Source organism: Nannobrachium achirus (genome assembly GCF_963921795.1).
Source record: "Nannobrachium achirus genome assembly, chromosome: 9".
NCBI lineage: Eukaryota > Metazoa > Chordata > Actinopteri > Myctophiformes > Myctophidae > Nannobrachium > Nannobrachium achirus.
In genome coordinates, this window is record NC_137818.1 from 17,846,046 (window position 1) to 17,859,377 (window position 13,332).

General features: G+C 41.0%; 2 protein-coding genes across 2 annotated transcripts; one reads left to right on the plus strand and one right to left on the minus strand.

Moving 5' to 3' along the window:
* Positions 1-4,149: 4,149 nt before the first annotated feature.
* Positions 4,150-5,217, plus strand: LOC308290687 (C3a anaphylatoxin chemotactic receptor-like; the record flags this gene model as incomplete). Its single annotated transcript, XM_080732597.1, has 1 exon — positions 4,150-5,217. One exon carries the CDS (start codon positions 4,150-4,152, stop codon positions 5,215-5,217), a length of 1,068 nt encoding a protein of 355 aa, XP_080588723.1.
* Positions 5,218-9,856: 4,639 nt separating this feature from the next.
* On the minus strand, positions 9,857-11,771 carry LOC308290688 (tripartite motif-containing protein 16-like; the record flags this gene model as incomplete). The annotated part of the gene is made up of 2 exons (XM_080732598.1): positions 9,857-11,065; positions 11,751-11,771. 2 exons carry the CDS (start codon positions 11,769-11,771, stop codon positions 9,857-9,859), a joined length of 1,230 nt encoding a protein of 409 aa, XP_080588724.1.
* Between the last annotated feature and the right edge of the window lie 1,561 nt (positions 11,772-13,332).

Consider the following 13,332-nt stretch of genomic DNA (forward strand, 5'->3'; position numbering starts at 1 on the left):
TAAAAGCCTGATTAGACGATAAAATGACTTTGAAAGTGTAATATCCCTTTAACATGGCTTCTGCCCCTGCTGCAGCTACTAGAAGCAGTCCCCATGCTAGCTGCTAATGGCTACCTCCCACTCACTCTAGCAAACTCACTCTAAACAGTTCCCCAGCAAACTTACACACATTTAATACATTCCCCAAACATATATCTTCCCCAAAACGTCACCACTACAGTATATGCATTCCCAGTATTACTCATCTCACCTGTAAAACAGATAATACTCTCTCAGTTCATGTATCACACACACAACACAACATCACAGTATGCATGTGCTTGAATGAATGAACTGAAATCTCACAGTCACAGACTGCTGAAATCACGCGAGACTTCAGACACCTTCACCTGGCACAAGCACTCTGTCCCCAGGTGATACTCTGCCATCTGCTGGTGAATACTGGTACTCTGGTTACACTGCTGCAATGATAATGAATGAACACCAAAAATAACCTTTTTCCCCACAGTAAAACATAGAAAAACGTCTCACCCACCACCTGTATACAAAATCACACTTTTTAAATTGTCAGCAACTATTTGGTTGCGCCACATATGCATTATTGATGGATGATTATGTTAAAAATGTTAAACAAAAGCAAAAGAAACATGGGTCAATCTTCACACTCTGAAGCCCATATGAAGCATATTTACAAAGTGTAAATATAATCACAGCTCGAGTGGCATTTCTATGAGCGCAAAATGGCCGCTGTGTGAATATGGTATATAGGCTACTCTAAACTCAAGTAAATACTCAAGTATTCAAAAGGACACACACACACACACACACACACACACACACACACACACACACACACACACACACACACACACACACACACACACACACACACACACACACACACATATATATATATATTACAGTTTTGTTCTAGTGGCTTCCTATACTTCCTATAAATATAGAGGTGTAAAAGTTCAATATTAATATTTAAATGTAGCGTAATAATAGTATGAGTGAAAGTCAGTCAAAAACTAAATTACTTCAGTACAGCAATCAAGTAAATGTACTTTTCATTATTCCATTACTGCTGTCAATCAACCACGATGATAAAAAACATCCCTTCCTGCCTTTATTTCTATTTCACAATAAAATGACTAAGTTGTTCATGAGTCTAAACTTTGCTAAATGATTCTACAAGTACAAACAATTAATTCTATTCACCGTTTCACCCTGATTCAATAATCCTGATTTTTTTTTTTTACAATAAAATGACCAGTAAAGCAAAAAGAAGCATGTGTGTGTGTGTGTGTGTGTGTGTGTGTGTGTGTGTGTGTGCGTGCGTGCATGCCACATACATGCACACGTGTGTACACACACACACACACACACACACACACACACACACACACACACACAGTAGCACACACACACACACACACACACACACACACACACACACACACACACACACACACACACACACACACACACACACACACACACACACACACACACACACCTCTGAGCCTGACCCTCCTCCTCCTCCTATATCTGATACAGACACTGAGCAGCCACCTGTTCTTTACATCCGGCTGTGTACATTGGCTGTGTACAGGGGAGAGAAGCCAGGCAGAGAGGGTGATATTTGTGTCATTCTAAGTTACTCTTGCAGGCTGGGGCGGCCCCTGTCAACAGGGAATATTGAACAGGATGTATGGGATATGTAGGATGTTAAGTCCATCCAGCTGTTCTACCATGCATTCCATCACATTTCTGACTCCAGTTTCCCTCCCAGGAGTCAAAGCTGTATGTACTGTATGCATGTATGCTATGTAAGATAGATCATTCCAAGCCTCACCAAGGGTATGAAATCTTGTGCACTTCTGGTCTGGGCGCGCTCACTCTGTAAAGTTTTTCATCAGATCTCACCAACAATAACATCCATTTGCGTTTTGCTGCTTTTGCCACATTTTGCATTTGATGCAGTAAATCACTCTATTTTGATTGATAAGCTAAAAGAAATCGGATTTGATCGCACAACAGTGAGCAAATCTTTACAGTGACAAAATGGCAAATATAAAAATAAAGACACGTTTTCTGTACAATCTCCCCGCTGGTCAGTAAGAATACATTGAGACTCTAGTAGGAGCATTGATTCAACGCCACTATAACTATGCAGTCCACACATGGTACCATAGCACCTCAAACGCCTTTAAAACAAACATCCCAAAACAAAATGGTCAGGCTACTTGATCTCACACCTAGAATTTGTTTAACCCCTGCTCATTTTCCTCGTTTGGATTGGCTCAGGGCAGAGGACAGTCAGTATAGCAACTTGCAATGGGCCTTGTCTACAAGATACGCTACACCACTTAGATAGGACTACGACTACCCATGTACTTGACAAAATACTTCCAAAACGTCAAAGATGTCCACAATTTTACACTTTCAACCCAGATTTGCCTCAGATAAAGGGTTACATTTATTCTGCTGCTATGCCACAAACATGTGGAATGCCCTACCAACGGAGTATAAATACCTATACTCTCCTTCAAAACTGCTCTAAAAGAGCACCTACAGCCAGGTGGCTGCAACTTGGAACTGGCCTCCGTAAAAAAAGTTGTTACCAGATCTCACAAGAGCAAGACCGGTCTGGAACTAAGTACATGTTCTCTTTTGTCTGTCTGAAAAATATAATTAAAAAAGAAAAACTGGGTCACAATCTGAGCTCATGTTCACTTCCCTATTGGAGTTGATTCTCCAGCTAAATGGCACAGAAAAAGCAAATTACTTTAAGTTGGGCTGTCTCATTGTTATCTACCTACCCCCTACTGTATAACTTGTACTGTATGTTTTTCTTCTTCCAGGATGGACCACGCTCCAACTGCTGTTTCACAAGGCAAGGATTTTATTTACCCAGAGAGACTCACATGGGGTCTTTTTCTGCCTCCCCCTCACATCTGGTCTATGGGCAAGGCAGCGAGGCTCCTGTGGGCCTATTAGCTGCACTGGGACTCAACTTCCTGGGATTGCACATATCTAGCAGCAAATCAAACCTAAACACCGATTTCTGTCCCCCTCACTTTTAGCTCAGTCTCGCTGTTTAGACGTAGACCTGTTTTAGGCAAGGTATTTTTCCTCTCCTTTCTGCTTTAATCTGTCTGTTTGCCTTTGATAATTGTTTCCGTGTTTGCTTCCATTAGCGTGTTCTCCGTTTTTAAATTGGCTATTTGTGTCTTATGTTGTTTCGACCTCTCTCTGAACTGTGATGTGTCAAATGATGTCGTCTTCTCTTGACTGCAAAGCACTTTGTTGTTTTTAAGCGTGCCATACAAATAAAGGTGACTTGACTTGACTTATACACAGACATTAATTTCTATTTCTACAGAGAGGACTTTTAACAGCAGAATCTGGTGCACCTATTCTCACTGATACTGTTGTTGTATGTCAGATCCTGTCTGTCTAGGTGCATGAGACATTACATTTGAGACAAAAACCGCAATACAACCAACCAGCCTCTTTAACTATGTGTTTAATAGTTTGTATGTGTGTGCGTGTGCGTCCGCGTGTGCGTGTGTGTGTGCAGAAACAGAAAATGACACATGCAGTCCAACACTATGGAGGGTCTTATCAAACCAGTTTAAAAGGGGGTGGGATTTAATTGCCTCACCCTCAATAGCTGGAACTCTCATACACACAAGACATTGGACATTCAGTTCTCTGGTCGCTGAGAGAGGTGAGCTGTTTTTACTGCTTAATCTACACCTAGGTCAATATTAAGGAAGCATCAAAGAAAAAGTGCACCTCGGAGCACAGGTCTCCGCCAGGTCAGGTAGGTTATTGTCGGGCAGCAATGATTGGAATTCACCAATCAGGATGGAATATGAAAAATCAGACGGATCGGTCTTGATCAAATTACTATAGAGATAATGTGTACGATTTGTGTGTTTGCGACTAATATTTAATTCCGAACATTGCTGGCCTGACAATAACCTACCTGTCCTGACCTGGCAGAGACCTGTGCTCCGGGGAGAACCTTTTCCAGTTAGGTCTGTTACTGCTCCCTGCAGGATAAATAGAAGTAGTGTGATAAAAACAAGGCATAATGTATCTTTGTTTTGCCATTTCAGGTCTCTTCACAACAACCTGATGGACGAGTCTGATTTTAAACACTCTGAAGACTATGAGTCTGAAGAATACTATGCTGACTTAGACTATGTTCAACTTATACGTTCCCTCGACATCATGTGCTTCATCGTTTTCTGTCTGGTCTTTGTTGTTGGTGTGTTGGGGAACGGAGTTGTCATCTGGGTGACGGCCTTCAAACTGAAGAAAACCGTCAACACTGTTTGGTTCCTCAACCTCACTGTGGCCGACCTCCTCTTCACAGCCTTCCTGCCGCTGACTCTGATTCACCAGGCGATGGACTTCCACTGGCCTTTTGGCAGGCTCATGTGCATACTACACTTTACTGTCGACTCTCTGACCAAGTGTGCCAGCGTCTATGTTCTGGTGGTCATGAGTGTCGACAGGTGTGTTTCTGTGGTGTGGCCAGTGTGGGCCCAGCACCACCGCAGCGTGAGGAAGGCGTCTTACGGGAGTCTGGGTGTCTGGGTGCTGGCCCTGGTCCTCAGCTCCCCAGACTTTTTCTTAGACACTCGACCCAACCGTTACATTGAGAACTACACCGAATGCTCAAGCACCATCCACTTCTCCAACTTCACCACGTTCTACTATGACTTTGAATCACCCTTTGAATCATCCGCCACCCAGTTTCGTGACCAGGCCTTGGACATCACACTCTTCCTCCTCACATATGTGGTCCCTCTCGCCATCATCGTCTCCTGCTACGCTGTCATCATCCACCGACTCAGGAAGAGTTGCTTGCTGTCCAGCCACTGGCGCGGTCGCCCCTTCAAAATCACAGCCGCTGTTATCACCTCTTTCTTCCTCTGCTTTGCTCCCTTTCATATCGTGGAAGTAATCTATGTGATGCCACTGACGAAGTCAGAAAGGCTTCGTGTGGTCTGGATTTATTTAGCCAGCTGCCTGGAGGCTCTCTACCGCTGCCTCAAGCCACTGCTGTACGTGCTCGTGGGTCAGGATTTCAAGAATAAAGCTCGCAAACCTATCCTGAATGTGCTGGAGAGCGCCTTCACTGAAGAGGAGCCTCCATCCAAACCCTCCACAAACTTTTCCCTTTCTGATGCAGAATAGAACAGATTTTTATTACGGACAATGGCATCCCCCCATAGTCTATTGTTTAATCTATTTTATTAATAATATTATTAATAATAATGATTTCAGAACTACAAATAACTAAGACATTGTATAAAATACAAAAGCCAAATTGAATTGAATATATGAACAAGAATGAATCGTGCATTACAACGCCATCAAGTCCTGCCAAAATACATTTTCTTGTCAACAAAAAATGTAGGCGACTAAAATCGACAACATTTCAGATGACTAAAGTATGACTAAAACTAAATTAAATTTTATTCAAAAGACTATGACTAAAACTACAAAAAAAGGTCAAAATTAACACTAGTTTGCAGCCAGCAAATTTGACTATCACTCCCCTTCAGTGGTCCAAAAAACAAGACAGCTTGTTCTTTCTCATATACCGTTGGATGATTTGTGTCTGCAAGAAGTTACACAATAAATCCACCAGGATGAGAAAGAACAAGCCGTCTTGTTTTTGGACCACTGAATGTAGTGATAACAGGGACCTTTGCCGTGGGCAACTCTCTCCGGCAAAATCTAACATCACTGCCAAACTAGAGTAGAGAGACTAGAGTTTTTAACAGAGGATTCAGATTATGGTTGTGTGTGTGTGTTTTTAACATGAACTTGTGAAATGGGATGCCAATACTTTTGTACTCTTACTCAAGTATATTTTGAACTCTGGTAACAATCATTCTATTATGTATTATCTTTTTTGCTTTTTTTTAACTAACTCTTATGCTTTAATTAATAGAAAGTGCAGAGCCCTTGTGGTGGGCTCGGTTAGACTGAGACCGCTTGCAAGCGTCAGTTACAGACAGACACGTCTTTGATATTCTTTATTTTAATTTAAATTGAATGTTATTGCATTTATGATTTAGACAGATGCTAGGTTCATTGTTTACCTGCTGGTATCCTATAGTTTCAATACAGATTGTTTTTGTGACAGTATATTGTTTACAGGCCAATGACCCCTTAGCTGAGAGACAGATGAAGCTACATATTGTATAAAATTGTGTTGCAGATTAAACTTTTTCATAGATATTTTGTTGTTTCTTTGTTTCCACATTATCTTCTCCATTAATGTGTTGGATTCATGTTAATGTGTAGCCTATTTTCAGTCATTTGCTCACTTAAACCATCAATACTAAACTTGACCTTTGGCTCTGTATTTGGTCTGCTCTTTTTTTCCCTCTACACCAAACCTGTTGGCCAAAAAGTTGCCAAAACATGTAGTAACTCTAAGGACCCCTTAGGGGTCCCGGACACCCAGTTGAAGACCCATGGTTTACACAGATACTTTACTGTAGATTCTTGGTTTACCTGTGATCTTAGGCAATACACTGTCTCTTTGCATTGGATATTTTAATATGACACATACATTATTTATATTAAGTCACTGAAAAATAGATGCCTAAATTGTATTTGTGATTGTAATTATTGGTACTTTTTACATTCATAATGTTTTTTCACACGTTTTACCTTTTGTTAGTGCTTAGTTTAACACCTCCGAACACCTTGGTAGTACAGTATCATCCTCTGTCCCATTAGAAGATGATCATATGACATGTTTCTACCCCCAAACAAAGAAAATATACTATCCTGTTTGTATGGTCAGAGTTTACAGTAGTAGGCCTATTTAAAGCTTCAGGCATTTGTACAACCAGATGGTTGTCAGATCTGGCCCACAAGCCTCTTTCTAGCTCCATGTTTAGTGGAAACATTTCAACTATGACTAGCATGTGTGTGCAATGCATTTACCTTTTCTTTGCTCCTTGTAGTATTGTCGACCACATTGTTCAGAAACTACACATAATTAAAAGAGATGAGTTTAAGGCCATATAGTCATTATAAGCACATCATAAACCATTATAATCACACGCTGTATATCAAAAATGTAATATGTTATGAGGCATACAGTATATTTAATGCATACATGAAATAATGCTTGTCATGCATCAAGCGAGGCTGTTACTAATTAAATTCCAGATCAGGCAATATTCCCATTGAGTGAAATGGAACCAAATGGACCTGATTAAAGGTAAGTGATATGTTTTGGTTCAAACATATCAGTGTGTTCCGTCACTCTCTCACTTTCCTATTGCCAAAATAAAAGTCTGGGTTTCCGAGGCTACTCTCTCACCAACTCTTTAATAAACAGAAGGGGGGAAAAAAGAAACATTAGGTAGGTGACAAAATGTCAACCAATCAGGATAGAGAACCCATTGAGTGTTCCATTTCCAATCGTGTCTGCTCATTTCTTTGTGTCATCACCACATGAACTGTGTCCTTACCGAGTTCAAGATTGGATAGAATTGATATCCATACCTGAAAATTCTGTTACCCATCCACTTAGTGCCTTTGTGGCACATAAGGCCGTGGGCCTTTTTTTCTTCTTCAGACCTGAAAATGAATTTTCTGTTTAATAACGATATGAAGAGACATGCAGTCTTTAGTACAGTATCAGAATACAGTTGTGTAACACTTATTTTAACCAAAGAAAATGACTTACCCTAACTTTAACATTGGCAATATTACTGTGTTTATCACTGGACACAGCACAGCCCTGGAGCTATTGGTTAATCATATTATTAATTTACTTGTGTGATGTTAAGTGGATCATCGTTTAGTTTGGCAGCTATGGGGCAATTTTTCATTCATGTTTGACCTCACAGTGGCTAAAATGTATGTTAGAAATGTACCAGTAGTTAGTGAGACCTTCATCAGGTCTCACATGTTATATGCTTTCCCCAACAGACTACACCCACAACTCAAAGGTGTGATTCTTTTTATGTTTGGGCTTACCTACTTCTTTGCAGGGGAAAACAAAATTACTGTATGTAAACAACTGCTACTAATACACTATACAATCTGTTTAACATACTTTAATAGTTCTCAATGTTCCTAGGCTCATACTGGAACATATCAAGTAAGCAATTCAAATGTACCAAACTGGAGCAAGTATGTTTATTTAGACATACTGTACAGTAACAAGCATTGCAGACACAAGTGATCTCCACCCCAAACACATTAAATCTAGTTTCATGATGGCCTTGAACAGAAATCAACTTAACAGAAAACATGATAGTGGATATTATGCCATATGATTAGAGCATACAAAATATTTTCTGTACAAAGAATTTAACTTCAAATATTAACAATTCAATACGGAATTCCAGGCACAAAAATCACATCATTGTGACATGACATATTGACAATGTAAAAAGACAAAGTCACTAACTTCTATCAACAGGAGTGATGATGAGAGGAGCATCATCGGTATCATTATTGCACCAGAACATTGGGTAGAGTTTCTCCTAGCCTGTGAAACAGTGGAGCAGAGCCCTGTTATCAACATCATAAAATGAAACCTCACGTCCATCATAATCCACTAACACCCCAATCTTCTTGGGCTTCATGCTCAGGGAGAGAGGGGTTGTTGGTTTGGTATCAAAGGAAGAGTAGCAGGAGTAGTTGTCTCCACCAGCCGAAGGCTGAGGGAGAGTATGTTTTCCCCTCCGTCCGTGTGTCCGTCCGTGTGTCCGTCCGTGCGTCCGTCCGTGCGTCCGTGCGTCCTCGCAGTTTGTGAGCGCCAAATCTCAGTCGCCGTTGGCCCGGTCGCTGCCAAAGTGAGCACACACATTCCAGGAATGCCAATCTAGAACCTCTGCCCTAAATTTTTCAAATGGGCCTTTTCTAGCGCCAACTAGTGGCCGATGTTTGCTAAACACATTTCTGTGCACTACTCTTACAGATTTTGTCCAAAAATCCTACAAATCGGTAGGCAATATCTCGACAGTCATGTGATCGACACGGATCTGTGCGATTTTGCATATTCCATCCTGATTGGCTAAGATTGGCTTCCAAAGTTTGTGGGATTGAGCCGGTTTGAACAAAATGCCTCAAATCACAAACGCAAAGTGCAATTATCATGAAATCGCGCACACAAGTTCCCACTAGGCCGAGGAAGAAATGCCACTTAATTTTTTTTTAATCAGCCTCATGGTGGCGCTATAACAGCCCGATTTGTGGTTTTACCTATAACTCCACCGATCAGTTTCAAACTTTGTAAGCGCACTCCCTAGAGGCTAAGGATAAACCTTTGCCCTGCATTTTTCACATCAGCCTTTTATAGCGCCACCTTTGGGCCGACTTATGCAAAACACATTTTTGGATATTACTCCTTGAGATTTTATCCAAAAATCATGCAAATCGGTACACAGTATCTCTAGTCATGTGATCAAGTCCGATCCGTCTGATATTTCACATTCCATCCTGATTGGCTAATATTAGCTTCCAAAGTTTGCAGGATTGTTCAGTTTTTGAACAAAATGCCTCAAATCATCAACACAGCTTGCGATTACCGTGACATTTGCCACACATATTCCCACTAGGTCAAGGAACAAATGCTACCTTTTTAACATTGTCCTGTTATAGCGCCACCAGCAGGTAGACTTTAGCAAAACACATTTTTGGAACACAATGCCTGAAATCATGCATGCAGCGTCCGATTGCCATGAAAGATCTAAGGTGAAGAACATATGCCACCCTTTTTACATTGGCCTATTATACAGTAGCACCACCAGGACCCACGGCCTGGTGGAGACCTGTGCTCGGAAGAGCACTGCTTCTAGTTTCCTCTCTTTTTCAGCTGCAGCGCCCAGTATACCTCATGAAAACAGCTACGTTTGAAGGACTCCTCAATCACTCCTAGCTTCCACTCTGTGTTTCCTTTAACTTGAACCTCATAATAGATCTTAGATGAGTGGATGCCCTGTTTACTCAGTACACAGCAATCAGACAAGCTGGCCCAGATATTCAAGCTACTGGCCCTTACTCGTTTACCATCTTCAGAGAGGATGAGGCCGTAGTACTTTGAAGTAGCTGGGTGGTCCAGGGTCAGATCTACTGCATAGTGTTGTTGGGCCCTTTTCAGCTTGGCTTTAGGAACCACCTCCATTTTGTCATGTAGCATCTCTTCCAGCTCAGCAACGGCTGTCCACACAGTTTTTAGACTCTGAAAACTTTGGGCGTTGACCTTATTCAAATCAAGGACTTGTGGAATACTGGAGATTGACAGGAATGTCTGGAGGAGGTGGTGGTGGTCCTCAGAGTGTGAAGACAGCTCCAGCTTGGTACTTTTCCTCTGAAGCACAGCAATGTCCCTCTCCAGCTGTTTGATGAAGCCTTGAGCTTGGCCCTCAGCTGTTCTCCGCCTCTCCTCTATCTCCTCAATGAGCATAACCTGGTTGCTTTGAACAGCTGCCATTATAGCACTGAACACCTTGATGGCTTCTTCTTTTTCTTTTGATGCCTCTACATTGTTCTTATTTAAGAACTGTTTGAGCTCATGAACTCTGATCTGTCGTTGCCATATCATCTGCTGTGCCTCAGACTTGATCTGACTGAGCTTAGCTTGCCTCACTTTAAACTCCTCCTCTAGTAGAACAGTGACATGAGCCTTATGTTCGGTCTTCAGACACGTGACACAAATGCATTCCTGGTCGCTTCTGCAGAAGATCTCCAGCAGCTTGCCGTGGTTCTTACACATCCTCGCCTCCAGGTTCATCACAGGGTCAATCAGTTTGTGCTTCTTGCAGGTTGCGACTCTGTGATGAGGCTCCAGGTGGGTTTCACAGAACGAGGTTTGACAGACCAGGCAGGACTTCAGGGCCTTGTGCTTTGCAGCATCAGGACAGTAGTCACAGGGAACCTCCCCTGGACCGACTGTGTCTTGATGGGACCTTTTACTGGTGGAAGGTCTTCCCTCAGTCGACCTCTTGAACATGGCAGCCATCTCAGAGAACAGAGTATTGGTGCTAAGATCTGATCTGGAGATCTGGAGAGGAGAGAGTTTGAGAAGTGGAAGGAGACACAAAAGGAGAGAGAGAGAGAGATGACTTTATGATAGGTCATATCTGTGACACACGATACATTTAGTGTTGGAGTTTTTAAGCGCTCTTTTTCAATAACACTGTCCTGCTGCCTCCTGCATTATGTGACATTTATAAACAGTCAGGTGGTACGGAGGACCATTGAGTGATTTCCAACACAAATAATCATTATTGACAGAAAGTAGCTCATAACAGCTCAGCAGTAGCTCATAGACAATATCTATGGTGGATTTCTATGAAACAAAAACTTAGCAGATAAAGAGGATAATCCAAGTTTTCCGTTTTTTAGTTTAACATAGTTTAATAAAAACAGATCAGACTTTTCTGTTAGGCTGAATGGGCTGTAAACGGTTGGTATTGCAACTCTAGGTGCCAGATATTAAAAAAGTAACTACAATAATTCTGTTCACATTTTCTGATTGGGCAGAAAATGATCTCAAGCTGTGTTTAAATCATGATAAAATACACTAGCCTTACTCAAATGAAAAAATCATGCAAAAAGAAAATATAGGCTCTGTTACGCAGCCTTGACATTACACTGTAAACTCCTCAGTGTTTATTTAACTCAGAATGTTCAAAAGGAGCCAAATAAAAACTGTGAAGACACATTTTGTGTTTAATGCCATGTACCTGCCCTGCACCTTGTGTCATTCACACTTGTATTGTTCATGACAAGTAGGCTGCCAACATTTTGTATTTTATTTCATTTCTTTTTTAATTAAGGGGGTAAAGTAGAATAAACACATTTGCCACCCACTATGGGGAAACCTATTTACTGTGTGTGTGTGTGTGTGTGTGTGTGTGTGTGTGTGTGTGTGTGTGTGTGTGTGTGTGTGAGAGAGATATATTTTTAAAGTAGCTTAAAGTGAGGGCCATTTAATCCACTGCTACTCGCTTACTCCCTTGATTAAAATCACCCTTCAAGTCAAATCATTCTATGAATCATCTAAGACATGTATTAGGCCTATTGGTTACTATAGCTAGTAGCCAGCAATGCATACAAGTCAGTGGTACTTATTTTCTTTAAAACATAAATAACAAATGAACTTACCTGTGGGGCTAGTCAGTGGATGGTGTCACTGCTTTGTCTTCAGTAATGTACAAAGCTCGTAGTTATGAAGCTTCGACAGAGCCTGGTGTAAAGAGTTGTGCAGTTTAGTTTAAACAGCAGCCACAGGTGTTACAAACATACTGATTAACACCACCATGATCTAAATTCGTTTATTTAAATCGTGTCTGCCCTCTTCTGGACAGCACGTTCGATGTTATGCTTTTGAAACTGATATTATCCTAGATAAAGTACTATGTTCTATCCGTCTGTCTTTCAATGTTATATGAGATACTTAAAGTGTGGTTCCTGTGGAAATAAGCCTCGGCTTTCTAGGATCTCCTTTTAGTTGACCTTGTACCAGTGATTTGTACTGTCATGAAACTGTACTTTTTTCTATTGCAAACTTCTAATAAATTCTTCAATCAATCAATCAAAAAACGTGTCATAACAATAAGACAACCAACATTTGGCTCACTAGTGTTATTGGTGACACCTGTGTAGGAAGGAAGACTTGACCCAGTGCTGTCATTTATGAAACCACAACTCTTTTACAGTAACCCACCTAATAGTTCTGTTGAAACTTCATAACTACATATTTTATAGCCTACAGAAACAAGACATAGCAGTGGCACAATCCACTACTACTACCACATACTGTAGGTGAGTTCTGTCAATGTTATCGTCGCCTACCTTCAAACCTTTTTTTCTTTTCCAATGATTCAATGTTGAATGTAGTGGCCTATGCTGGTTTAGCTTGCAACTCCACCTCTAGATTTTCTTTTTATGTTGAATCTAGAGTTGCAACTTGCAACCAACCATTGACAGCCCAGCCCACATCCAAACATAAAAGTCAGCTTTTCTGATTGTATTAAACAATGTTTTGTATTGATTGAAGAATGTATTAGAAGTTTGAGATAGAAAAAGTACAGTTTTATGACAGCACAAGTCACTGGACAAGGTCAACTAAGAGGAGATCCTAGAAAGCCTTACGGCTTATTTACAGGAACCAACCACACTTTATGTATCTCATAACATTGAAAGACAGACGGATAGAACATAGTACTTTATACTTTATCTATGATAACTTCACTTTCAAAAGCAGAAAAAGCATGATCATCAACTACAAAAGCAGAAAGGGGGGGGGGGCAGCATGGGGGCTTA